Source organism: Hippocampus bargibanti, linkage group LG12, assembly GCF_051943395.1.
Source record: "Hippocampus bargibanti isolate YZ-2025 linkage group LG12, ASM5194339v1, whole genome shotgun sequence".
Taxonomy (NCBI): Eukaryota; Metazoa; Chordata; class Actinopteri; order Syngnathiformes; family Syngnathidae; genus Hippocampus; species Hippocampus bargibanti.
This window is the reverse complement of record NC_142745.1, coordinates 33,010-60,202: the sequence shown is the minus strand read 5'-3', so window position 1 is coordinate 60,202 and position 27,193 is coordinate 33,010. Positions and strand designations below refer to the sequence as shown.

At 43.3% G+C, this 27,193-nt stretch overlaps 1 protein-coding gene and 1 long non-coding RNA gene across 9 annotated transcripts in view; one reads left to right on the top strand and one right to left on the bottom strand.

Annotated features, from left to right (window-relative positions):
* LOC148889795 (transcriptional enhancer factor TEF-5-like) overlaps positions 1 to 27,193 on the top strand; it is a 47,709-nt gene that overhangs the window by 17,783 nt on the left and 2,733 nt on the right. The window contains exons 4-15 of one of the 8 annotated variants that reach the window (XM_089010206.1): positions 13,035 to 13,099; positions 15,407 to 15,469; positions 15,625 to 15,687; positions 19,734 to 19,745; positions 21,662 to 21,787; positions 22,254 to 22,297; positions 22,445 to 22,501; positions 23,459 to 23,523; positions 23,598 to 23,734; positions 25,064 to 25,237; positions 26,334 to 26,477; positions 26,562 to 26,714. In XM_089010206.1, coding sequence (XP_088866332.1) covers positions 13,035 to 13,099; positions 15,407 to 15,469; positions 15,625 to 15,687; positions 19,734 to 19,745; positions 21,662 to 21,787; positions 22,254 to 22,297; positions 22,445 to 22,501; positions 23,459 to 23,523; positions 23,598 to 23,734; positions 25,064 to 25,237; positions 26,334 to 26,477; positions 26,562 to 26,714 — 1,103 coding nt within the window. The remainder of the gene's footprint in view (positions 1 to 13,034; positions 13,100 to 15,406; positions 15,470 to 15,624; positions 15,688 to 19,733; positions 19,746 to 21,661; positions 21,788 to 22,253; positions 22,298 to 22,444; positions 22,502 to 23,458; positions 23,524 to 23,597; positions 23,735 to 25,063; positions 25,238 to 26,333; positions 26,478 to 26,561; positions 26,715 to 27,193) is intronic. The other 7 variants (XM_089010210.1, XM_089010209.1, XM_089010207.1 and 4 more) reach the window with 7 other exon arrangements.
* Positions 29 to 5,790, bottom strand: LOC148889796 (uncharacterized). The gene is made up of 3 exons (XR_016116627.1): positions 5,522 to 5,790; positions 3,011 to 3,129; positions 29 to 1,041 (listed from the first exon to the last, which is right to left on the bottom strand). It is a non-coding gene; the product is annotated as an uncharacterized LOC148889796 (long non-coding RNA).

The window sequence follows — 27,193 nt, the reverse complement described above, 5'->3', positions numbered from 1 at the left end:
AAAGGGGATGGGGCGAAAGGATTGAAAAACAAGATATTCTAAACACACTTAAATTGGATTATCATGAAGATTTGGATTCAAATTCTATTGAATGGAGACGGTATTTTGTTAAATATCAATGCCTCTGGCACTCATCAAACGTGCCAAAATGTTGGTGGTGTTGGATCTAAATTGAATCAGATTTGGGCTGAATTTTGTGTAGCGTCAACCTTTTTGGACGCTCAAATTCGACCGATATGTCTGGATCTGAATCTGTCAAACGGGATTGGACTTGTTTCATATTTGGATGGAGGTGGATTCGTTCTGGAGCTTACAAACTTGCAAACAAATTGAAAATATGACATTGAGCGCCATTCCCCAATTTGTTCAGGTTTCGCTATTTCTTGCTTGGTTGCTGATAAAGCGCTGACCGTGGCCTCTGGCAATGTTTTTTCTCAACATTTCCCTTTTCTACATGTTAGCGCTTTGTTCCAGCTTCAGCTGTTGTTAAAGCGCGACATATACCAATATGTATGTATTGCATTGTATTTTGGACCGCTGCCCCCATTCCAAGCTCATATAACTCCAGACCCATATCATTTAGGAATTAACTCTTTATTTCTGATGAAAGAAGACAGTCCAAGGTTTGTAACGCTATAGCAAATGATTATGTAGTCCTAAAACTCAATATTCAAGTGACAATGACAAAAGCCCTGGCACCGGACTGGACACCTTTTTGCACATGGTCTGGCAGTCAATGCGTTAAGGAGTGTGCGGCAATCACTCAAAGCATCATGAAAACACTGTGGAATTGTGTGAGCAAAGCAAATCTCGGCATTTCTTCCTGTGGCGCCCACGTGGCAGTTTCAATGGCGGAGCCAGTTGGACTCTCCACCCTCAATTCTCTGCAACAAGTCTGTGCACGTCACGGCGCGACGCGGGGGCAGGTTGTTCCAGTCGCACCAGCACTCCGAGCAGGTTTTTGCTGTCTCCAGAGCATCTCTTGGCTTTATTGACGCCAGATCCTTTCTTCCTCTCTGGATGTTGCGGCACTTTTCAGTCCTGAATTTGATGTCAAGGGAAGGAGCACAGTGGGACTCGGCACCTCTCAATGCAAAACAAGTACACGCGCTTGCTACGAATCATTTTCTGCAGTTCTTCAAACTGTCAGCGTTGATTCGTTTTGGCAAGTGCTTCCATCAAATAAGTGGCACACAGGTGTGGAGAATTAAAAGCCTCGCCCTTCAACTTATTCGGATGTCTCACTCTCATCTCGTCTAATGAGATTCTGGGGTTGGAAATGATGCCGAATGTTGATCGACCGGAAGTGTTCTGGGTCATATGTTCAATTCTCGACTAAATTCGGGGACTGCAGTGATTGAGTTAATAGCTCTCAAGTCGTGTTCTCTTTCTTTCCACGTTGTGCAGCAGTGCGCTCACAAATTAGGCCCCTTTAGCGACAAACTGTCAAGACCCCTGTAAGAGGGGCCATCTTGGACCCCACCCCCCTATTTACCCCATTCCCTCTGAGTTGACATACCCGTTGAAACCTACTTGCGAGAAGATGTCTAAAAACCGCTGTGACGTGATCTTTTGGGGAATGCTAACAACGACCAATTTATTTTTGCCGTCTCACTCTCTCTCTCCGCGGCCTCCAAATGGCCGCGAGTCATCTGTGACCATCGGGAATTCCAGATATTCTGCCCAGACGCCTCTAGCTCGGTGGGAAATCCTTGAAATTTCCATTGCCTTATCAAGGAGCTTGTCGACGAGTGTCGTTTTGGCTCCACGCGGTCGTCTGGACTTTTCAGTAGCATCGCCAGCCATTTCCAAAACATCGGCGGCATGGCGGCCAGTTCAAGTCATATAATCAGTCACACGTGTTCATAATAATGTCGATTTTTTTTTGTTGAGCCTTTACAGTCCGGCTCGGGAACCTTTTTGACTAAGAGAGCCATAAAAGTCAAATATTTAGAAATGTTTTTCAGTGAGAGCCACACACACGCACGCGCAGCCACTTTTCAACAAAATGTCTGAATGGATTATTTGAAATAACTTTGTGATAGTACTCACCGTTAATGCGAATGGTTTTCCCTTCCTCGTGATTGGTAAAAACGATCGGAACGAAAGTCAACTTGCCGGGTCCATACGCGCATTTACTGCTAGCTAGCCTGCACACGGCACATTAGCTTCCACACTTGCTTTCTACCGTCTCTCGCAGAAGTATATTGATGCTAACGTTAGAAGGGGCTTGTCAAGGTGCCACGGACATTCGACTGTTTCGTCAATGCTATTGTTTCCTTGCAAATTAGAACATTTTCTCTCCACAAAGGCGAATCCTTTGGTCCATTCAACCTGAAGCGTACCATACTCCTCATTTTTTTACTCTTATTTAACTTATTTAAAATCTTATTTTAACTTTAACTGATTTAAAAACTTATTTAAAAGGGCCGTTTAGCTGTTTCACCATGAAGGGCCAGCATTATCCAATCAAAATTGCTCTTTCCGCCAACCGCAGCCCAAACAGAAAACAAAGAGCAAAAAAGCGAGAATATGTATTGTGTTTTATGGGCGAGCCAAATGCAATCATCAAAAGAGCCAGCCATAGGTTGCCCACGCCTGCTTGACAGCGATAGCAAAATTGTCAAAGAACTAAGCATGATGGTGTCCTTTCAGCCAGTATATCGAGCCAATTTTGGAAGGGGTGGCCTAGTGGCGTAGTTATGATAGCAAGACGCATTCTTTGTTTGTGTTTGTTTTTTAACATAGTCTTGTACAGTACGAGGCTACGCAGACTCTGATGAGTCAACATTTCTAACTCTCATTGTTGTAACTTTGTGTTTTTCAACGTGGAATGATTTATAGCCAGGAAATCTCTGCTTGTGCATATTTTAAGGATGAGCAAAGCCAAAACACTTTCAATGCATTCATTTTCAGTTGTCGCACAATTTTACGAGGTTAGTCGTGTATGTTTGTGTGTGTGTGTGTGTGTGTGTGTGTGTGTGTGTGTTCACGTATTCAAAAATGTCACCTGGCTTGTTTTTCTTCAGGATGGTGTTTTTCACTCCACAACAGGTGTTTCAAGTTCATTCACACACTAATTCCCCTTCCAATCACTTAGCTGTGCAGCTGTCATTGATCCAATGCACTCTGGGTAGTGACAAATAAAAACGATTAGAGTTGAGGAAAGAACACTTTCCATTTTTTGGGGGGTAATTGGGCAAAGGTCAACGCGTGCTTGTGAAGTTCCACGGTGATGACGGAGCGTGCCCGGTGCTTCCCCTCGCAACCCTGGCTGAGATTTTGAGGAATGTCTCCAGTCATTGCGGAACAGTATGCTAGCAATTTAGGATTACCTCAATGTTATGAGAAGGGGGCGGGCGGGCGGGGGGAAGGAAGGAAGGAAGGGAAGAGGCCAAGTAGTGAGTTGCTGGCGGGAAGGGCTGTTACGTGGCGTGGAAAAAAAAAAAACCCAAGCGATTAGCTTTTTGCTGACTATTTTAGCCTGGAAGTGGAAAATTCCAATGGTGGTGCGGTTGAAAAAAAAAAGAAGAAGAAGAAGAATGGGTCTAAGGGGTGCGGCCTATCAGCAATCTCATTGGGATAACAAAACGCTAACTTTCATTACAGTTGAGTTCCGGGTTGAGTGAATGCTGGCGTGTGTGGTTGCCGCTGCTCACCCGCAGAAAAACTTATCCTGTGACTGTGAAGTGAGAGTTTTGAAAGGCGCTTAGAAATCAAATGTATTATCCGAGGTCAACTAGGCTCTGGATTTTGTCCAATGTCTTCAAATTTTCCAGAGAGACGCTAAATTAGTGCAACGTTAGCATTTTTTGTTGAAGCGCTATATCTATTTGCTATCTAGCTGGCTAGCTAGCTACCTAAATGAAATGTATTATTATTATTATTATTATTATTATTATTATTATTATTATTATCTATTAAGTTATCTAGCTAGTTATCCATTAGCTATCTTGCTAGCTTTCTATCTGCATTACTTCTGGGTTGAGTGAACGCTGGTGCGTGTGGCTGCCACTGCTCACCCGCAGAAAAACTTATCCTGTGACTGTAAAGTGACCTTGGGAGTTTTGAAAGGCGCTTATATATGAAATATATTATTATTATTTAAAAACAATTGTTAAAAAATGCACAGGGAAGCGGATTAACCCCCCCCGGGTTAATCCAGCTATGCCACCGCTGCCTCCATACAACAGCGTGTTGCGTTGAAAATGACTCATAGAACCTGTCGGACTGGCTCATTGTTCTGACAGTACCAGGTGAATCATTCTCCTTGTACTGTTTGTACTCCTCAAATGATATACATGCTTCTTTTTTTTCAAGGATTCTCATTATGTTTTAATTGCTTTAATAACTGCTAACTTTATTTCCACCTAACTTTGTGAAGGCGTTGTTATGTCGGCCAAATAAGTCTTTTTTTGCCATCTTGTCGTGTTTTACTACTTTGGCCGTTTTGTTTGCTACTTTGGACCTTTTTGCTCTGACGGCTTTGTAATTTGCGATGTTTTTTTGCTGTTGACTTTGTCGAATACACCTTGCTCCTCCCTCCTGCCTGCATTTCTGGGGTCCACCACCTTGCAAATGGTGACACTTGGTTACCGAGTGTAGCTTGCTTGCATTTGAATGTGCGCTTCTTTTCTTACCGTCTGTGTGCAACATTGATGACTTGCTTGGGCACTTTCTGTTGGCAATTGGAAACATGCGATTTTGGTACACGTCACCCTTTATTTTCCTTCTTGCGTGTCTTGACACACATTTTCCTTCAGCGTTGCATCCATTTAACCGTGAATTTCCAAAATAAAGCCAGAAAATTCACAAATGCCAAACTTTGAAGCGACAGGCAATTCAGGTAGCAAATTCATGTAGTTTAGCCTTCCATTTTGGCGTGCTCAGAGAAAAAAAGAAACCTGCGCAAACATGTGCAGAACATGCAAACGCCATGTGGGAAGGTTGAAGCTGAAGCTATTTCCAATCCTGAAGCTTGGAATTGTCCAAAAGACATCACAATCTTTATTGGCCAGTTATGGAGAAGACACAAGGAATTTGTCTCCGATAGAACAAGCTGCACTCGTCTCATCATCAAAAAAATTGCAAAAAAATGCCTCTTTGCAAAAATGGGAAAAATGCACACACGATGTGTCATTCATATTTTTATTTAGATACAATTCAAGGATTGTCCACTAGGGGTGCTGTTTCGATTAAACGTAGAAGAAAACAGCAGTGTTTTTTTTTTTTCCCAACCGCGGTTTAAACACCCTCATTAGCCAAAATGTCATTATCCAAACGAAGAAAAGTAGAGGAGTGGAAAATGTTCAATGAAAAATGGAGCATGTCATATTTAACTAATGAAAGACATGATATTGTATTGTGTCATTTGAATGGTGCGGCCATTTTAATGGTCTAGCGAGGCCAAATGTGGCCCACCATATGTCAAATGACTTTGACACCCCTGCTTTAGAGAGTTGATGGCAATGGGGGAAGAAGCTGTTTAATTGTCGGCTGGATTTGGATCGGTGGCGCCTACCTGAGGGGGATTCGCTGGAAAAGGTGGTGGGCAGGGTGCAGAGGGTCCAGTCATATTTTGAGTGGATCTTCCAGAGTGGATAGGGCGCTGCCAATGCTTTTTTTCCCGCCATCCGTTGTCGTGGGATTTTGTGGTGACGTGGAAACCTAAATTTCAGTGTCAATTTCAATCTTCGAATCTACATTTTAACTGCGTATAATTTTGTCAGTTTGAGGGGAAAGCGTTTTCCCCTCCAGAAGTGGCGCTTCTGGAGGGACGTTTGTGAAACCTGCGCTGGAAGTGACGAGATTGAGGCTGACAGTTGGCGTGCTTGGCATTGTCGTCTCTGTGAATGGTCAGCAGCAGGTGTTGCCGCCTGCTTGCTTCCGGCTCGCACGGTGGTGCTGTTTTTGCAAGGGGGTGGGGGAGGGGAGGACCACGACCCTCCTCCCCTTGGGCCAGGTGGCAGTTGTTGGCAGAGACACTGATTGCTTTGTGTTGCCTCCAAGAGTTACAACATCAGCTGCCCTTTTTGCCCCCTTTGCCCTCTTCCCCCCCACCACCACCACCACCCTCAACGTCAACCTTCCACCCCGACCGTCACCCCCCGCCTCACCTCCCTGGGCTACTGAATGTTTGCAGGCTAAGCTGCGGCTGTGTTTGCAGGCCCGGGCCAACCAGACTGGCTCGCACAGATGTGTCAGGCTTGGAGGAATGCGAGGAATGTGGAGGCGCCGGAGCGGGCGTGGCCATCTTTTGGCCCCAAAGCCAAAAGTGGGTGGGCGGGCGGGCGGGCGGCGCTTTGTTGGGTATCAATTCGGTGAGGGCCAGCCTGTACTTTTATGGTCACTGCGAGAGGCAGGGCCCTCTGGAGGCCTAGTGCTAAAAACAAAAAAAACAAGACGTCTTTCCTCTTGTGTTTCTGCATAGGAACCTCTTCAATAATAGCTCTCATGATACAATATGGCTATCTAGCTAGTTGGCTGACTTTCTGGCTGGCTATCTATTAGCTATCTTGCTAGATACCTGGCTGGCTATCTATTTGCTGTCAATCTGGCTGACTATGTGGCTGGCTATCTATTAACTAGCGAGCTATCTAGTTACTATCCATTTGCTAACTATTAGCTATCTGGTTAGCTGCCTAGCTATGTAGCTGGCTATTTATTAGCTATATGGCTATCTGGCTAGTTAGCTAGCTGTCTGATTGGCTATCTTTTCACTATATGTTAGCTAGCTAGCTTTCTATCTATTTGAGTTACTTCTGGGTTGAGTGAACACTGGCGCATGTGGCTGCCACAGCTCACCCGCAGAAGAAACAATCTGACTGTAAAGTGACCTTGAGAGTTTTAAAAGGGTTTATAAATGAAATTATTATTATTATTATGTGATCATATTATTTGGAACAAAAATGATACTTTTATCTTGCAAATATTAAAAAGAAAGACTGCTTTAGTTTCACCAATGTGGCGTCGTCCGTCCACTCCCTCGGACGCAACAAAAACTGTTGTGACTTGAAATGAATGGTATTTTTCCTCCAGGATGTTGTTTTCCTCGCCAGAAACATACGGAGAAGCACGTCCGCCCAAAATAGACGCGTGAACAGTTGGCGGAGAATATTGCGAGTCCATGTGAAGTCTATTCAGTTTTCCGTCTTGGTAATTAGGCTTGTGGTGTGAACTTGATTACTAATCTAGCCTTCACTCCACCTGGAATAACTGAAATAGATAGAAAGCTAACTAGCAGTTAGATAACTAACAGCCAGCTAGCAAGCCAGCTAGATAGCTAATAGATAGCAAATAAAGCTCACCCACAGAAAAATGTATAAATTAATGAATACGTTTTAAAATTAATTTACATCAATGAAATGTATTACGTATTATATTACTTATTATATAATCTCCAATGGAAATACTTGTGGGTCATCAAGTCACTCAAATATCTGACAATTTAAACCAAGTAGAAATGAATTGTAATGAACTTGTCAAAAGGTAGGTCTGTCTAATCAGGATTTTCCGAGTTGATCACGTTTGCCTTTTTCTCCTGACAGGTCGCAATGAATTGATAGCGCGCTACATCAAACTGAGGACGGGGAAGACTCGCACAAGGAAACAGGTAAATCGTTTCAAGCCTTCTTTGAGTCTTGAACACGTTTAGCAGAGCTCCAATCATCAGTGGTAGAATACAATGCTCTAACAGCTGGACACTCACTGGAGTGCAGGAACCAAAAAACGCTTGTTTTCATATAGTAGTCACACAAGTCTGCAAGTCTGCAATTATGCACTCGTTCTCGGTTGTGTGCAATACACCGCCCATCAATGACAATGGTTCGAGTGCGTGCAGAGCTCGAGCTACTATGATGACAATGGTATATCCAAATTGCAAGTGACACTATACGAGTAGATTTGGGTTATTGTACTAAAAAGGAGTATACTGTCTATACTCCGCAAAATTAGCCCAAACAGAAAACAAAGAGCAAAAAAGCGAGAATATGTATTGTGTTTTATGGGCGAGCCAAATGCAATCATCAAAAGAGCCAGCCATAGGTTGCCCACGCCTGCTTGACAGCGATAGCAAAATTGTCAAAGAACTAAGCATGATGGTGTCCTTTCAGCCAGTATATCGAGCCAATTTTGGAAGGGGTGGCCTAGTGGCGTAGTTATGATAGCAAGACGCATTCTTTGTTTGTGTTTGTTTTTTAACATAGTCTTGTACAGTACGAGGCTACGCAGACTCTGATGAGTCAACATTTCTAACTCTCATTGTTGTAACTTTGTGTTTTTCAACGTGGAATGATTTATAGCCAGGAAATCTCTGCTTGTGCATATTTTAAGGATGAGCAAAGCCAAAACACTTTCAATGCATTCATTTTCAGTTGTCGCACAATTTTACGAGGTTAGTCGTGTATATTTGTGTGTGTGTGTGTGTGTGTGTGTGTGTGTGTGTGTGTGTGTGTGTGTGTGTGTGTGTGTGTGTGTTCACGTATTCAAAAATGTCACCTGGCTTGTTTTTCTTCAGGATGGTGTTTTTCACTCCACAACAGGTGTTTCAAGTTCATTCACACACTAATTCCCCTTCCAATCACTTAGCTGTGCAGCTGTCATTGATCCAATGCACTCTGGGTAGTGACAAATAAAAACGATTAGAGTTGAGGAAAGAACACTTTCCATTTTTTGGGGGGTAAATGGGCAAAGGTCAACGCGTGCTTGTGAAGTTCCACGGTGATGACGGAGCGTGCCCGGTGCTTCCCCTCGCAACCCTGGCTGAGATTTTGAGGAATGTCTCCAGTCATTGCGGAACAGTATGCTAGCAATTTAGGATTACCTCAATGTTATGAGAAGGGGGCGGGCGGGGGGAAGGAAGGAAGGAAGGGAAGAGGCCAAGTAGTGAGTTGCTGGCGGGAAGGGCTGTTACGTGGCGTGGAAAAAAAAAAACCCAAGCGATTAGCTTTTTGCTGACTATTTTAGCCTGGAAGTGGAAAATTCCAATGGTGGTGCGGTTGAAAAAAAGAAGAAGAAGAAGAAGAATGGGTCTAAGGGGTGCGGCCTATCAGCAATCTCATTGGGATAACAAAACGCTAACTTTCATTACAGTTGAGTTCCGGGTTGAGTGAATGCTGGCGTGTGTGGTTGCCGCTGCTCACCCGCAGAAAAACTTATCCTGTGACTGTGAAGTGAGAGTTTTGAAAGGCGCTTAGAAATCAAATGTATTATCCGAGGTCAACTAGGCTCTGGATTTTGTCCAATGTCTTCAAATTTTCCAGAGAGACGCTAAATTAGTGCAACGTTAGCATTTTTTGTTGAAGCGCTATATCTATTTGCTATCTAGCTGGCTAGCTAGCTACCTAAATGAAATGTATTATTATTATTATTATTATTATTATTATTATTATCTATTAAGTTATCTAGCTAGTTATCCATTAGCTATCTTGCTAGCTTTCTATCTGCATTACTTCTGGGTTGAGTGAACGCTGGTGCGTGTGGCTGCCACTGCTCACCCGCAGAAAAACTTATCCTGTGACTGTAAAGTGACCTTGGGAGTTTTGAAAGGCGCTTATATATGAAATATATTATTATTATTTAAAAACAATTGTTAAAAAATGCACAGGGAAGCGGATTAACCCCCCCCGGGTTAATCCAGCTATGCCACCGCTGCCTCCATACAACAGCGTGTTGCGTTGAAAATGACTCATAGAACCTGTCGGACTGGCTCATTGTTCTGACAGTACCAGGTGAATCATTCTCCTTGTACTGTTTGTACTCCTCAAATGATATACATGCTTCTTTTTTTTCAAGGATTCTCATTATGTTTTAATTGCTTTAATAACTGCTAACTTTATTTCCACCTAACTTTGTGAAGGCGTTGTTATGTCGGCCAAATAAGTCTTTTTTTGCCATCTTGTCGTGTTTTACTACTTTGGCCGTTTTGTTTGCTACTTTGGACCTTTTTGCTCTGACGGCTTTGTAATTTGCGATGTTTTTTTGCTGTTGACTTTGTCGAATACACCTTGCTCCTCCCTCCTGCCTGCATTTCTGGGGTCCACCACCTTGCAAATGGTGACACTTGGTTACCGAGTGTAGCTTGCTTGCATTTGAATGTGCGCTTCTTTTCTTACCGTCTGTGTGCAACATTGATGACTTGCTTGGGCACTTTCTGTTGGCAATTGGAAACATGCGATTTTGGTACACGTCACCCTTTATTTTCCTTCTTGCGTGTCTTGACACACATTTTCCTTCAGCGTTGCATCCATTTAACCGTGAATTGTGTTTGTATAGTTTCCAAAATAAAGCCAGAAAATTCACAAATGCCAAACTTTGAAGCGACAGGCAATTCAGGTAGCAAATTCATGTAGTTTAGCCTTCCATTTTGGCGTGCTCAGAGAAAAAAAGAAACCTGCGCAAACATGTGCAGAACATGCAAACGCCATGTGGGAAGGTTGAAGCTGAAGCTATTTCCAATCCTGAAGCTTGGAATTGTCCAAAAGACATCACAATCTTTATTGGCCAATTATGGAGAAGACACAAGGAATTTGTCTCCGATAGAACAAGCTGCACTCGTCTCATCATCAAAAAAAAATTGCAAAGAAATGCCTCTTTGCAAAAATGGGAAAAATGCACACACGATGTGTCATTCATATTTTTATTTAGATACAATTCAAGGATTGTCCACTAGGGGTGCTGTTTCGATTAAACGTAGAAGAAAACAGCAGTGTTTTTTTTTTTCCCAACCGCGGTTTAAACACCCTCATTAGCCAAAATGTCATTATCCAAACGAAGAAAAGTAGAGGAGTGGAAAATGTTCAATGAAAAATGGAGCATGTCATATTTAACTAATGAAAGACATGATATTGTATGGTGTCATTTGAATGGTGCGGCCATTTTAATGGTCTAGCGAGGCCAAATGTGGCCCACCATATGTCAAATGACTTTGACACCCCTGCTTTAGAGAGTTGATGGCAATGGGGGAAGAAGCTGTTTAATTGTCGGCTGGATTTGGATCGGTGGCGCCTACCTGAGGGGGATTCGCTGGAAAAGGTGGTGGGCAGGGTGCAGAGGGTCCAGTCATATTTTGAGTGGATCTTCCAGAGTGGATAGGGCGCTGCCAATGCTTTTTTTTCCCGCCATCCGTTGTCGTGGGATTTTGTGGTGACGTGGAAACCTAAATTTCAGTGTCAATTTCAATCTTCGAATCTACATTTTAACTGCGTATAATTTTGTCAGTTTGAGGGGAAAGCGTTTTCCCCTCCAGAAGTGGCGCTTCTGGAGGGACGTTTGTGAAACCTGCGCTGGAAGTGACGAGATTGAGGCTGACAGTTGGCGTGCTTGGCATTGTCGTCTCTGTGAATGGTCAGCAGCAGGTGTTGCCGCCTGCTTGCTTCCGGCTCGCACGGTGGTGCTGTTTTTGCAAGGGGGGTGGGGGAGGGGAGGACCACGACCCTCCTCCCCTTGGGCCAGGTGGCAGTTGTTGGCAGAGACACTGATTGCTTTGTGTTGCCTCCAAGAGTTACAACATCAGCTGCCCTTTTTGCCCCCTTTGCCCTCTTCCCCCCCACCACCACCACCACCCTCAACGTCAACCTTCCACCCCGACCGTCACCCCCCGCCTCACCTCCCTGGGCTACTGAATGTTTGCAGGCTAAGCTGCGGCTGTGTTTGCAGGCCCGGGCCAACCAGACTGGCTCGCACAGATGTGTCAGGCTTGGAGGAATGCGAGGAATGTGGAGGCGCCGGAGCGGGCGTGGCCATCTTTTGGCCCCAAAGCCAAAAGCGGGTGGGCGGGCGGGCGGGCGGCGCTTTGTTGGGTATCAATTCGGTGAGGGCCAGCCTGTACTTTTATGGTCACTGCGAGAGGCAGGGCCCTCTGGAGGCCTAGTGCTAAAAACAAAAAAAACAAGACGTCTTTCCTCTTGTGTTTCTGCATAGGAACCTCTTCAATAATAGCTCTCATGATACAATATGGCTATCTAGCTAGTTGGCTGACTTTCTGGCTGGCTATCTATTAGCTATCTTGCTAGATACCTGGCTGGCTATCTATTTGCTGTCAATCTGGCTGACTATGTGGCTGGCTATCTATTAACTAGCGAGCTATCTAGTTACTATCCATTTGCTAACTATTAGCTATCTGGTTAGCTGCCTAGCTATGTAGCTGGCTATTTATTAGCTATATGGCTATCTGGCTAGTTAGCTAGCTGTCTGATTGGCTATCTTTTCACTATATGTTAGCTAGCTAGCTTTCTATCTATTTGAGTTACTTCTGGGTTGAGTGAACACTGGCGCATGTGGCTGCCACAGCTCACCCGCAGAAGAAACAATCTGACTGTAAAGTGACCTTGAGAGTTTTAAAAGGGTTTATAAATGAAATTATTATTATTATTATGTGATCATATTATTTGGAACAAAAATGATACTTTTATCTTGCAAATATTAAAAAGAAAGACTGCTTTAGTTTCACCAATGTGGCGTCGTCCGTCCACTCCCTCGGACGCAACAAAAACTGTTGTGACTTGAAATGAATGGTATTTATCCTCCAGGATGTTGTTTTCCTCGCCAGAAACATACGGAGAAGCACGTCCGCCCAAAATAGACGCGTGAACAGTTGGCGGAGAATATTGCGAGTCCATGTGAAGTCTATTCAGTTTGGTCTTGGTAATTAGGCTTGTGGTGTGAACTTGATTACTAATCTAGCCTTCACTCCACCTGGAATAACTGAAATAGATAGAAAGCTAACTAGCAGTTAGATAACTAACAGCCAGCTAGCAAGCCAGCTAGATAGCTAATAGATAGCAAATAAAGCTCACCCACAGAAAAATGTATAAATTAATGAATACGTTTTAAAATTAATTTACATCAATGAAATGTATTACGTATTATATTACTTATTATATAATCTCCAATGGAAATACTTGTGGGTCATCAAGTCACTCAAATATCTGACAATTTAAACCAAGTAGAAATGAATTGTAATGAACTTGTCAAAAGGTAGGTCTGTCTAATCAGGATTTTCCGAGTTGATCACGTTTGCCTTTTTCTCCTGACAGGTCGCAATGAATTGATAGCGCGCTACATCAAACTGAGGACGGGGAAGACTCGCACAAGGAAACAGGTAAATCGTTTCAAGCCTTCTTTGAGTCTTGAACACGTTTAGCAGAGCTCCAATCATCAGTGGTAGAATACAATGCTCTAACAGCTGGACACTCACTGGAGTGCAGGAACCAAAAAACGCTTGTTTTCATATAGTAGTCACACAAGTCTGCAAGTCTGCAATTATGCACTCGTTCTCGGTTGTGTGCAATACACCGCCCATCAATGACAATGGTTCGAGTGCGTGCAGAGCTCGAGCTACTATGATGACAATGGTATATCCAAATTGCAAGTGACACTATACGAGTAGATTTGGGTTATTGTACTAAAAAGGAGTATACTGTCTATACTCCGCAAAATTAGAATAGAGGAGAAAAGTGATTTCTTTCACTCTTCCAATTCATTCAGTGAAACATGCCCTGACCTTGAGACACGAGTTCAATTTCCTCCGCTATATTTCACACTTTATCCGGATTTCCTTGCCTGTCCACGGTGTTTTGCATTTGTTATCAATCAATCAATTTTATCTTCACAAAAGTGGTTGTTTTAAATAAAAGTGTCTCATTATCCTGGCGAAAAGCAAATTTTAATCAGAGGTGGCTTTGTGTCCCTAAATCTACTTTTGACGATTCTTCAAAAATGTCTTTACCTCTTCTGTCATTAGTTTTGAAGATATTTTCATCATTAAATGTGACTTTAAGCACCCATTGTTGTTATTTCAAGCTTTGAAATTGCAGGGAAAAAAATACCTTACCCTACGTTTATAAGTATTGATAAAAATATTCATGATTACTCTACAAGATATTCTGTTCTTATTTTTGTGTGTTTTTTTTCATCATTACGAAATCTTGATGGATCAGAGAAAAAAAGGAGGGATGTTTCAAAATTTGGCCAAAGAGATCATCTATATCAAATGATTTCATCTCTGATTAAAACAATGTCATGTCAAAGTCAACTTTGTTGTGAAATATGCTAATATGCATGATGTACAGACAGCACAGATGAAATGACTGTCCTCTCGGATGCAGCGTGCAAAGCACTTAACCAACATAATCGACACAAGACATTGCTGCGCTGCACAGAGTCATGAAATGAAGTGATTAAATAGGAAATGTCGCGACTCTATTTACAATCATATGCATTCTTTCAGATGTAATATTCAAGTTAGAGATGCATTTATTGCTAGTAGAAGATGGTGGTTTCATGTTTTAGAATTCAACGTGTGTTTGCATGAGGTGTTTGTTCATTAATATTCGTGCAGTGGAAAGTCTAAGTAAGAAGTAAGACACATGAAAAATTAGAATTGGACGTGCTGCCTTTTCACTTCCATTTCAACAAACCCAGAATGCCGGTCGCTACGTTTCATCAAATGAAGACACGGCCCCTTCCCAAATTACTGGTACACATGCTCAAGATGTCGATGAAAAGGTTACTTGCTCATCGAACAGAATCATTTTCACGAAATACATCACAGATATGAGTCGATACATACATGTACGGAGGACGATGTCGAAGGGGTGGCAAAACAGAGCCGTTGGCTTGAGATAAAAATGGTGACACGTGTGCCTCCACACAAAATGGCGAGATGTTAACTTCCTGTCTAAAAGTGGCCTTTAAATAAGAGGTGCTCTTTGAAATAAGAGTACGTACCTAATCTAACATGAAATACAATAATTGACATGAGTTATGGGGGCAGAACAGGGGGGGTTGGACTAAACATTATCGTGACGGGTCTTAATAATTATGGCATGCGTGTTTTTTTTTCTTTCTTCAAAGGGAAATCAACTAAAATATCTTGACAATCGTTTGGGTTGGATTTGCCTTTATGAGAAATGTCCATAATATATAAATATGCTATTATTCTCTGAATATATTGTAATGCCCCTCGGCGTGATAAAGGAGGCGCACAGTCGCCGGCGCAGCTACTCAGGCTTTTATGAAGCAAACGTTGCAGTTAGCGCAATCATACCGGAGTTGTTGTTCCGCCCCACAACCGCCGCTCAAGCTTTTCACTGCGGCTCTCTCGCGGACTACTCCTTGTCGGGTCCTCCCTTCTCTCCGTAACGTCATGCTCCCCCCGACTAGCCCAGCCCCCAAACAAGCACCGGGCGTTACTATAGACGTATATACACTATTTATCACTTTGTGATATAATAGATATAAAAGATTTGCCAAAATTTCACCTGGCATTATCCAACTTTAGAGCTTCCACTCGACACGTGTTGTGTGTTTTTGTTTGTTTGTTAGTGTGTGTGTGTGTGTGTGTGCATGCATCCTAATGCATGTTGTGTTTTTTGTGTTGAAAAACTTTCTCACGCCCCCCCTATAGGTGTCTAGTCACATACAGGTGTTAGCACGGAAGAAAGTTCGTGAATACCAGGCGGGTATCAAGGTAGGTGATGGCGAACCTGCCCCGCCTCTCCGGCGACACTGACTGGGCGTCTCTTTCCTCTTTTGGTTACGGCGTCTCTCTTCCCTTCTTCCCTTCTTCTTCTTCTCTCTTCTTTGCCTCCTTCCCTCTCCTTCTTTGGCTATTCTTCTGTGCAGGTTTCTAGCCACTTGCAGGTTCTCGCCCGAAGAAAATCTCGCGAGATCCAGTCAAAGCTAAAGGTATGCGCTTCACGGCGGGCTTCAACTGGGGCTGGACCATCCTACGGCTTGGCTTGGCTTGGCTTGGCACTAACCGCCGCATTTGAGTCATAGCGCTGAATGAGACGCAAGCTTGGCTGACAAAATTCCAATTTGGATCAAACTCATTGCAGATTGATGGAGGATACATTCGATGGAAAATTGCATGCTCTGCTCAGACAGTCGGCACCTTTGGTCTAACTGACACCTTTTAAATGGGACACTGGGTTAGGGGTTTTTTCCGGATTCTTTTCTTTTTACAGGCTCACACTTTAGAATGATCAACAAGCTGTGTACCTTCACCTTTGTCATCATTGTAGCAAAAGCCGTTTTCCACTCAATTAGTCTGAGAATCTTGCGTCACCCATGGGGAACTCCTTGGGTTATTATTTTTGACCTGGAAACTTTTTCCAATGAAATAAAATCAATAGCTAATAGGTCTCCTTTAAAGGACAACCGACACCATCTTTTTGTTTCCGAACTGACACCAGAAAAATGTTTTGTAGCATCAGAAATACCCAAAACACGCAGGCTGATATTTTTAGTCAAATTCAAAATGACTTCAAGTGTCACAAAACTGCCACAAATTAGCTCGAAACTGGGGAGAGTCAGAAAGTCACGCCAGGACGTCTTCACCTTGCTCCAGAATCAAAACAATGGCTTCAGAGAGTTCAGACTGGGAGAAGACGCATCCCCTTATGAATCTGATTCAAATAGTTCTCAAGAGGAAAGCACAAATGTTTGCAATCGATTAAAGAAGTCCTTCCGTATCAATTTGAGCCGCCTGCAAGCGATGAAACCAGTGAAGATCTGGACTCCGATGTAGCGCCCAGAAAATGCACAAGATGGCGCACAAGATGGAGCACAAGCTGCGTTTGGTCCAGTATATGAAATGGGCTGATTTGTCCCCTGGGAATTTGTGTCAACTTCCACCTTCTTTATGCGTGTTACCGCAATTGGCTGCCACACACAACCATTCACCATCGCCTGATTGATTGGATTGGATTGGATTGGATTGGATATGCCTTTATTAGTCTCACAGTGGAGAAATGCCGTTTTCCTTCTAATTTCGCCGTCAACACAGTGTTTTCACACGAAACAAAGTACCCAAAATGCATTGTGTGGCTTTTTCAGTCAGGGTCGTTCCGAATGTGACGTCACTTTGGCATCGTCATCAGCTCTAAAACAAGACTTGATGAATATTCAGCGCGAGCGAGTCTTAAAAGGTGAAATATGCGCTGGAATCTTTGTCAAATGCGCTCAGTAGAAGTCATTTGAAGTCATTTGACAAATGATGGACGCAACTTGTCCGGAGGTGTCGCTTGTCCTTGAAAGCATAGAGGCTTTCTCCATTGAAAAGAAGGCAACACACAAGTAGCCCATAAGAGGCTTTTATCTTTCACGCTTATGCGGCATGCCCTTTAACAACTTATCTACCTTCCTTCATTTTCTGACCCTCTCACTCCTCTCTTCATGTTGATAAAGATGGAACAGAAAACCATACTCTGCTTGCTCTCTCTTCTCCTCTTGCCTTTTATTCTTGTTTTTCCCCCATATGAAAATTCACCATGATATCATATTCATACAATGTGACATGAACTTCTTACTGGTACGTACATCATACATAGTTGCAGCAGAAATATCTCGACAGACAATGTAGTTGAACAAAAGAAAGTGTAGCTTTTCTAAGCTCTTTAACAATAATGTGGAGTCATGAAGCAATTTCTTTGCCCTACCATTGATATGCTTCCATAATGCTCACAAAGCTGCGTGACGCGCTACATCATATTCAGCCTGACAAAAAACACACAAGGCAACACCATAGGCTGCATTTTTTTGCGGATGGTGCACGCGAGCCCATCAATCACCATTTTCATACGGATCCAAGCTATATTTGGCCTATTTGGGCATTTGCGCCATGATATGCAATTTTCCTTTTCACACGGCCCCTTATTGCACCTTGATTGCCTTTCGTGGCTGAAAGTTTTAATGGTGTTCAAGACCACTGTTTTTTGTTTCCGGACCAATACCAGAAGTAGTACTCAATTCCATAGTACTTACCAACGTCAATATCAAATACCTGATACCACTCATACTTTTTATCAATCAAAAGTTTCAGTTGATGAAAGTAAAAACATCAGTTGACATGCATCCAGTCTATGTATGAAATAACAGCATGGAGAAAGTCAGCACACCGTCCAAACCGAGTTAGCAAATTAATAGTTGCTGTTTGTAACAACACTCTAATAATCCAGTCGAAGAGTGTATTTAAATGTTATAAAAATACATCTCGCTCTAGAAAGTGCATCTTGATGGGCGTCTGAGAGGATTCATATTGGAATTCAAAACACAAAAATGCAAATAAGCCTATACAAGAAGGCTCGCTCTTCCTCATACAGACGCTCCCCTACTTACGAACATTGGAGTTACAAACAACGGTTCATACGAACATTTTTGTAGTCACATATGTAGTATTCTCTCCAGTTGTACATGTAGACATCTTCAGATAGAATATATTATATTCACTGTTTATTTTTCAGTACAAACCAATACAGATTACTGATACAAGCCTTAAACATACGTATACAAACCTTAAACATACTTGTATAAGCCTTAAACGTACATATCATACAAAGTATAGCACTGAAGCAAATTCACCTTACGAACATATCTCGTTCGTTGGGGAGCGTCTGTAGTATGAAGCAAGCGGATCGGATTTGAACTCGCAAAGCAAATGTAGCGTTTGGTGTTGACATTAGCTTGATTACAAAATATTATTCAAGATCTTCTTTGACCAAATGTTTCCATTCCCAAAAACAACGCCTTGATGCCATCTGTGCTCATCATGGAGATAGCAGGGCTCCCCTGCTCAAATAAAGTCAATGAGGCTGACGCCATTTTGAGCCCTTGACGGGATTGGTCAAAGCAAAAGTTTGCTAGTCGTGGCCGCATTGCCCAATCAAGTACAGTCATACCTCGGCTTACAAACTTAATTCGTTCCCAGAAAGTGTGTAAGTGTGATGTAAGGCAAAATGTTTGTCTGCCAAACATTTGTTTCCCGTAAGAAACCATTAAAAATGACAATAATCCGTTTCCAGGTCCCCAACATTATTTTCTACTAAATAAGCCTGAAAATTAAAATATACCTTATTTTATGTATAATAAATGCGCTATTGTATTGTAATGAAAGAAATAAACTGTACTGTATAATAAAGTGGTTTTATTGATCTTTGTGATGGTCATTGTTGCCTCTTGATGACATCTGAGTGAAGTCGCCGTGCTTTTCTCACTCACACGGTCCCCTGCTTGCTGCTTTTCGTTCATACAAATCAACAGACGTTTTTCAACCTCTTCTATTGCCTGAAACCGTTGCTTAGACAACACAGAAACACCCTTAGCCACACGTAGCAATGGTCGACTTAGCGTACTGGTACTGGGACGCCGAGTCACACAAACGCACACCTCGTTGGTGTTTTTCGATGATCTCCTTCTTCTGCTCAACCGTCATATTCTTTCATGTCTTCTTAAGGCTTAACGCTAGCCTGTGGTGGGGTCTTTTTTGCTCCCATCATAGCAAAAGTACTCCACATGATAATAAACCACGTCTGCACTCAGAAAAGGGGTGTGGCCACCGTGTCGCTGTTCGGCCGTGTGGTTTGGTGTTCATCCGCCAAAAATTAGTCCACAATGCCACCATGACGCTGTGTGGTTTGGTTCGTCTGCTGAAAACGAGTTAGTCAGCCAAGATTATATGCTGGCGAATTTGCTCTCGGTGAGGCGAAAAGTTGGTGAGCTAAAGCGTTGGTAAGCCGAGCTATCGCTGTATTTGAAAAGCACACCATTCTGTTTACTTCTGCTCCCTCCTTCAATGGAGAAAGGACTTCTCATTTCTGGCCCAAATACATGAAGTTGCTTTATTTCCCGTGGCCCACAAATGTATGAGACCACACTGATCATTTCCACATGGCCCGTAACTCCTATTAAATGCAGCAAACTAACGGTTCTTTTCTCTTTTTCTTTTGCTTTAGGCGATGAATTTGGTAAGTCAATCTCATTTGTGCCCATATGCTACGCTTCCCCCTACTGGCATTTATCGGCATCGATGCACCGCCCGGCCCGCCGTATGGCCCTCTGCTGGCATGGCATCCCCCGCACCCTTCGCACCCTTCGCACCCTTCGCACCCTTGCCTCCCGAGCTACTTGGCTAACCCCGAAAGACGGCGCAGTGCCAAGGAAACAGCCCCACTTTCAAATCCTTTTTTTTTTTTTGCATCCTCGCTTGCTGTGTTCTTTTGGGGCTCTTGAGGCAAAAGGATGGTGCTTTTGTAGACAAAAACACATGTAAAATAAATGAAAAGAAACAGTGTTAAGCAATGACATTTCACGTCTGAACTTTTGGATGAAAAGAAATGTGATGATGCCATGTTTGTTTTGTATGGTGTTCAACAAAGGTTGATCAGTGCAATTCTGCTCTCTTGGTGATGGCAATGACGCTCTCTTTTGCATTATCTCCACTTTCTTTCTCCCGACTAATGCCTGTAATGCAATTGCGTTTAGACAGACAGTCGAGTGTCGTACACACATACAACAATCCAGGACCAAGACAGAGAACCAGCCATCTATTCATGTCTCCAGATCAGGGAGGGAAATCCATGTCAACTCATTCGCTGCCATCCCCGAATTTCTTCGGGAATTAAAAATATGACATGCAGCACCATTCCCAAATGTCTTCCAGTTTTGGTTTTTCTTTCTTGGGTGCCGATAAAGCGCTTGCCAGACCTCTGGCAGTGGTTTTTTTCTTTTCCACCAGGGGGCAGCATTTCCCTTTTCTTCCATGTTAGTCCTTTGTTCCAGCTTCAGCTGTTGTTAAAGCGCTATCTAAACCGATATGGATGTATTGCATCTTATTTTGGACAGCCGCCCTCATTTCAAGCTCATATAACTCCAGGCCCATATCATTTAGGAATTAACTTTTTTTCTGATGAATGAAGAGTCTGCGGCAGGGGTGTCAAAGTCATTTTTTTGCCGCGGGCAGGCCACATTGCAGTTACGTCTTGTTCTTGAGGGCGTTATGAATTTGGGGAAACCATTAGAATACTACCCCCCCCCCCCCCCCCCACAAATTAATGAATAACGAGTTTTCAATCTGAAGCCAACCGTTATTGCGGTTTACATGTGACAATTTGAAATTGGGGTTCAGACATTAGCAAGCATCAAGTTGGATTTGCTTTCACGGGCCGAATAAAATGAGGTGATGGGCCAGATTTTGCCCCCGGGTCTTGACTTTGACACATGTGGTCTAAGGTTTTTAAGGTCTGCCATGAATGTTAACGTAGTTCTAAAACTCAATATTCTGTGGGACTCGCAGGGGAGAAATTGACATTTCACAGCAAGCAAAGTGATGGAAGGAAGAGGAAGAAGTAGAAAAACAAAATACAGGAGCTGCTGTAAAGGCAGCCACTCTTACGGCGCCATCTTCAATTCAAAAGATCAAAAAATAATAATTGCCCCTCCATTTCACACTACGATCTGAGCTTATCAAGTATGTTGACCAGGTTTAATATTGACGATTATCAGACCGATCGAAAAAAAAATCCCCCTTTATTGATTCTACTATTGCCATCAGATAAAACGTACAAGTACATTATTTTGTCTTCACTTTTAAAACAATAAGGCTGTCTGGCTGGCTGGCTAGCTAGCTAGCTATATAGCTGGCTATTTATTAGTTATGTGGCTATCTAGCTATTTAGCTAACTGCCTAGCTAGGTATCTGTTGGCCATCGATTGGCCAGCTAGATAGCGGATGACTCTTTTGGGACGATTGGGCCTTTGCTGACCCATTGAAATGTGTCCTGATGATGAGGAGTATGTGTGTCGGCCACTTTAGGAGTCGTGCGATAATGGCGGTGCCCCCCTTTGCGCTTGACGTGGCTCCTCCCCCTTTGCCGTCACACAGGATCAAGCATCCAAAGACAAAGCCCTGCAGAATATGGCGGCGCTGTCGTCGGCGCAGATCGTCTCGCCCAGCATGATCAAGAATCATCTACCGCCGGTGCCCCCTGCGCCCTACCCGCCAAGCAGAGTAAGAATCATCATCATGATATGCTTCATTTAGAAACGCCTTTCAAAACTCTCAAGGTCATTTTACAGTCACAGGACAAATGTTTTTTTCTGTGGGTGAGCAGCGGCAGCCACACGCGCCAGCGTTCACTCAACCTGGAAGTAACTCAAATAGCTAGCTAGCTAGCTAGCGAATAGATAGCTAATGGCTAGCAAATAGATAGCCAATAGCTAGCGAAGAGATTGCTAACAGATAGTAATTCGATTGCAAACAGCTAGCGAATAGATAGATAGCTAAGAGCTAGCTAGATAGCCAGCTAATAGATAGTAGTGTATTAAAAGAAAAGGCAGCCGTGTGTATCTCATACCAGGAAACACAATCCTCCAGCCAAATGGCATTTTTTGAGTAAGACCCTCCCCGCCCCCTCAAACATTCCTGCTTTGTTTGACATGTTTTTTTAAAGCTGAAAACCGTGTTTTTTTGACAGTACTGGCCCGCTGCAATTCCGGGACAGCCTGGACCCTCTCAGGAGTAAGTAGAACCGCCGAAAACTCAGAGAGTGGGTGGGATTGGTGAAAGGGAGGTTGTAACGTCAGTTTTTATAACAAGGGACAACATTGTCCCACTGACTACATTATTAGCAAAGCATTTGTAACACGTGACGTTTTTGTACATCAGGCTGGTTCTCGAGCTCAACCCAGGAAGGACTCCTGGGCTTGGTCGCACCAGCCATGCGTAAGTTGGCCTCCATAGCTGAGCACCAAAGCACTGCTCCTCATTTCCACGCTCTTTCTCTTCTACTCTGTTTTCCGCCCCTGATTGACCTCCAAATAGCATCACCCCAAAAAATACAACCAAACGTGGCCCAGTGCGGACCGTGTGGACTTGGGCTTTGCCGGTGCAGCCACACATGCATACTTAGACACCAACTAGTGGTTTTTGTATTTTTCTTTTCCTCCCACAGTTTAATGGATGACATGTTTTGGTCTTGTTGTCATCGCCGTGTTCCCAAGCATCAACTATCTGCTTCACTCCTTCACTGCCAGACCATGTGCAAAAATGTGTCCTCTCCAGTGCCAGGGTTCTTGTCATTGTCACTCCAATTCCAGGACCCACATAAGTTCAGTTTTAAGACTACATAAACATTCAATGCAGCGTAAGAAACCTTAGATTCTCTTTTTTCATGGGAAAAAAAGAGTTAATTCCCAAGTTATATGAGTTTGGAGTTATTTGAGCTTGAAATGGGGACAGCTGTACAAAATACAATGCGATACGTGCATATTGTTTGAGATAGCGCTTTAACCACAGGTGAAGGTGGATCAAGGTGGATCAAAGCACTAACATGGAAAAAGGGAAATGCGACCCCCTTGTGGAAAAGAAAAAAACATTGCTAGAGCTCAAGCAAAAAAAACAAAACCAGAACAAATTCAGGAATGGCTCAGATCTTGCTGGGGCTTGGGTGCCAATAAAGCGCTGGTCACACCTCCGGCAATGTTTTTTACCTTCCTCAAGGGGCAGCATTAGCCTTTTATCCATGTTAGATTTACACCGTCGTTCAATTTTCCAATTTTTGTCTGCCCGGGACATTCGCCATTTTAATGGTCTCTCCGTCATTCAAGCGTATGTGTCCAACGTCTTTTTTCTTGTCCAGTTTTTCCTCACGGAAGCATTTTATTTTTTCTTGTCTTGTAGTATCAAACCTTTTGCACAGTCTCCCTACCAAAGCCTATCAGGTCCTGTTCCGCAGTCCATAGCAAGTAAGTCCAACATAGTTCAAACTGTTGATGGAAGTGTTCATGTGAGCTACTTGGTGATGATGCCAAATGTCCAGGTTACGAGCCCTTGGCGCCACCGGCCCCGCCCACAGCCACAGCCGTGCCAGTGTGGCAGGACCGCACCATTGCCTCGTCAAAGCTACGCATGTTGGAGTACTCGGCCTTCATGGAAGTCCAAAGGGATCCAGACACCGTGAGTTCACTTTTAGGATTGATATATTGATCGTTTCCTGATCGACCATGGGAATGGAAAGAGATTGTCCCACGTAAATGCGCTTCAATTCCAAGCCGCGACAGTTTCACGTAGGCATCGGCCGAAAAGTCCCCTCCTTGATGCCAAAAATGCTGAAAAAGAAGTCGTATCCGTTCCACATGACGTACAACAACACAAAGTGACAAAAGAAAACAAAGCTCGGCTGGTGAGAGGCCTTGCCGACTGACGCCTGCCTACTCGGGCGCCATCCTGGACTTCTTTGCAGCTCAGTGCCTCCAGTCCAAAAGCTGAAGTCAAGTGGGCAGCCGCAATCATTGCTTTCAACTTTGTATCATCTTCCAAAATGAAATGATATGGAATGGTATGGTATTATTTGTGACGTTTTTCCATGTTGCAAATTGTCAGCAGCCATTAGAGTGGCCTGGCTTCATTTGATTGCCGCTAACAGAAATGGCAGATATTTTCCATTGGTGATGGCGGTGCCGGCGGATGATACAATGCTACCACGTCTTACGAACGCTTTAGCTCACCAACTTTTCATTTCATGAACATTAAATTGGCGAGAATATAATCTTGGCATACAAACTAGTTTTCAGGAAACACACAGAGCGCCACAATGGCTGCCGGACTAGTTTTCGGCGGAAAAACACCAAACCGCACGGTCAAACAGCGCTACGGTGGCTGACGGACTAGTTTTCCACACCCACTTTCTTTGAGTGCACTCGGTGCAGACGCCATTTGTTATCGAGTGAATTACTTTTGCTATATGGGACCAAAAAAGACCCCACCACAGGCTAGTGTTAAGCCGAAGAGGACGCCAAGGAAAATGACGGTCGAGCAGAAGAAGGAGATCATCGAAAACACCAACGAGGTGTGCGTTTGTGTGACTTAGCGTCCCAGCACCAGTACGGCAAATCGACCATCGCTACCATCCATTGACAACTACCATCACAAAGGTCAATGAAACGACTTTATTCTACAGTTTATTTCTTTGATGACAATATAATCACACATTTATTATACATAAAATAAGGTCTATTTTGTGTGGTTTTAAGGCTTATTGAGGAGAAAATGATGTTTTATGGGGACCTGGGAACAGATGATTCTCATTTTTAATGGTTTCTTATGGGAAATAAATGTTTTGCCTTACACACACACACACACACACACACACTTGATAACACTGTATAAGGCACACCCACATTATAAGGTGCGACTGCTTATCATCTTCTGATAGCTTGATGCTAATCATATCGTCGATGACCCTGCAGGATTCATTGCCCCCTATCTTGTGTCTCCGTTTTGCAGTACAGCAAACACCTGTTTGTCCACATCGGACAGACCAACCCCTCGTACAGTGACCCTCTCCTGGAGGCGGTCGAAATCCGGCAAATCTACGACAAGTTCCCAGAGAAGAAGGGAGGCCTCAAGGAGCTTTACGAGAAAGGCCCCCAGAATGCCTTTTTCTTGGTGAAATTTTGGGTGAGCAATCACCATTTTGTGTCTCGAAAAGATCTCCGTGAAGCGGCTTTGTTAAAATAGCGCAATTATCCAGAATTGAGGACATTATTATTCAAATCACACCTTAAGCTGTTTACGCCCAGCGTGTTCATATGAATACAGATACATTTGTGAAAAAAAAGATACAATACAATCAAAACAGAGTATCAAATAGTTTTAAACAGATGAACAATAATTATTGTGGCGAGAAACAACATGACGGTATTTGAAAAGGAATGTATCTGTGTTCATATGAACACGCTCAGCGTAAATGGCTTAACTCATTCATTGCCATTCCCAAATGTATTCGGGAATTGAAAATATGACGTGGAGCGTCATTCCTGAATTTGTTCGGGCTTTGCTTTTCCTTGGTTGAGTGTCGATAAAGTGCTGGTTGGAACTCTGGCAATGTTTTTCTTTCTCACGAGGTGGCAGCATTTGCCTTTTGTACAGCTACCCCCATTTCAAGCTAAGATAACTCCAGACCCATATAATTTAGGAATCCCCGAATTTGTTCTGGTTTTGTTTTTGTTTTTTTCATGCTTGGGTGCCGATAAAGCGCTGGCCATGGCCTCTGGGGATGTTTTTATTCTTTTTCACCAGGGGGCAGCATTTTCCCTTTTCTTCCATGTTAGCGCTTTGTTCCAGCTTCAGCTTTTTTTCAAGCGCTACATGTATGTATTGCATTGTATTTTGGACAGGCGTCCCCCTTTTCAAGCTCAGATAACTCCAGACTCATATCACTTAGGAATTAACTCATTTTTTTCCCTATGAAACAAGAGAGCCTGAGGTTTCTTACACTGCATTGAATATTTATGTCGTCCTAAAATTCAATATTCTGTGGGTTCTTGAATTGGAGTGAAAATGACAAAAACCCTGGCACTGGAGAATGTAAAGAAAATAAATAAATAAATAAATAAATAAATAAATAAATAAATAAAGAGTGTCCAAAACAAAAATAACCCAAAAAAAAGGTAAACAATGGAAACACGGCCATTGTGATCGGTGGGCAAACACTCCAGGGAGTACGAAAGCCATGATTGCCGGATGACATGGATTGCGCTCTTTTTCTCCGCAGGCCGATCTGAACAGCAGCGGCATGCAAGATGGCCCCGGTTCTTTCTACGGCGTCACCAGCCAGTACAGCAGCGGCGAGAACATGACCATCACGGTTTCAACCAAAGTCTGCTCCTTTGGGAAGCAGGTGGTTGAGAAAGTGGAGGTATGAGCACGTCACCATCCGTTGGCTGCGCAAACGTCCACTTTGTACGTCAATGAGCGAGGGGACGCGTGTGTCTCTCCGCAGACAGAGTACGCCCGCCTGGAGGGCGGCAAATGCCTTTACAGGATCCATCGCTCGCCCATGTGCGAGTACATGATCAACTTCATCCACAAGCTCAAACACTTGCCTGAAAAGTACATGATGAACAGCGTTCTGGAAAACTTCACCATCCTGCAGGTACGCATTTCCTTCTGGGCAGGCTTTGCAAACGCCTTGTCTTGATGTGGCAAAATCAAGCCCGGCCACCAGATTACATTCGATTGGATGAGCCTTTGTTTGTCTCGCAGTGGAGAAAAGGACATTGCACAGCAGCAAAAACAAAATACAGGAGCTGCTGTAAAGAAGGCAGCTACTCTTTCTAATTCAACAAAACAAAAACAATGTGACACAACACAAAAGACAGTCATTCATTCTTCGGCACTTTCTGCACCCTCTTTGTTGCATGAAGCACTTCTAGATGGAAAAAGGAGAGGCCGTGCCTTTTATTTGGAAACGTTTGATATATTGATGTGTTATAGTTGGATTTTCTTTTCATTTATTGAACAATACAATCAAAACAGAGTATCAAATAGTTTTAAACAGCCTTATACTCAGGTGCGCCTTAAATATGGAAAAGGTTTATAAAGACACCACTCATTGCGGGTGTGCCTTATACT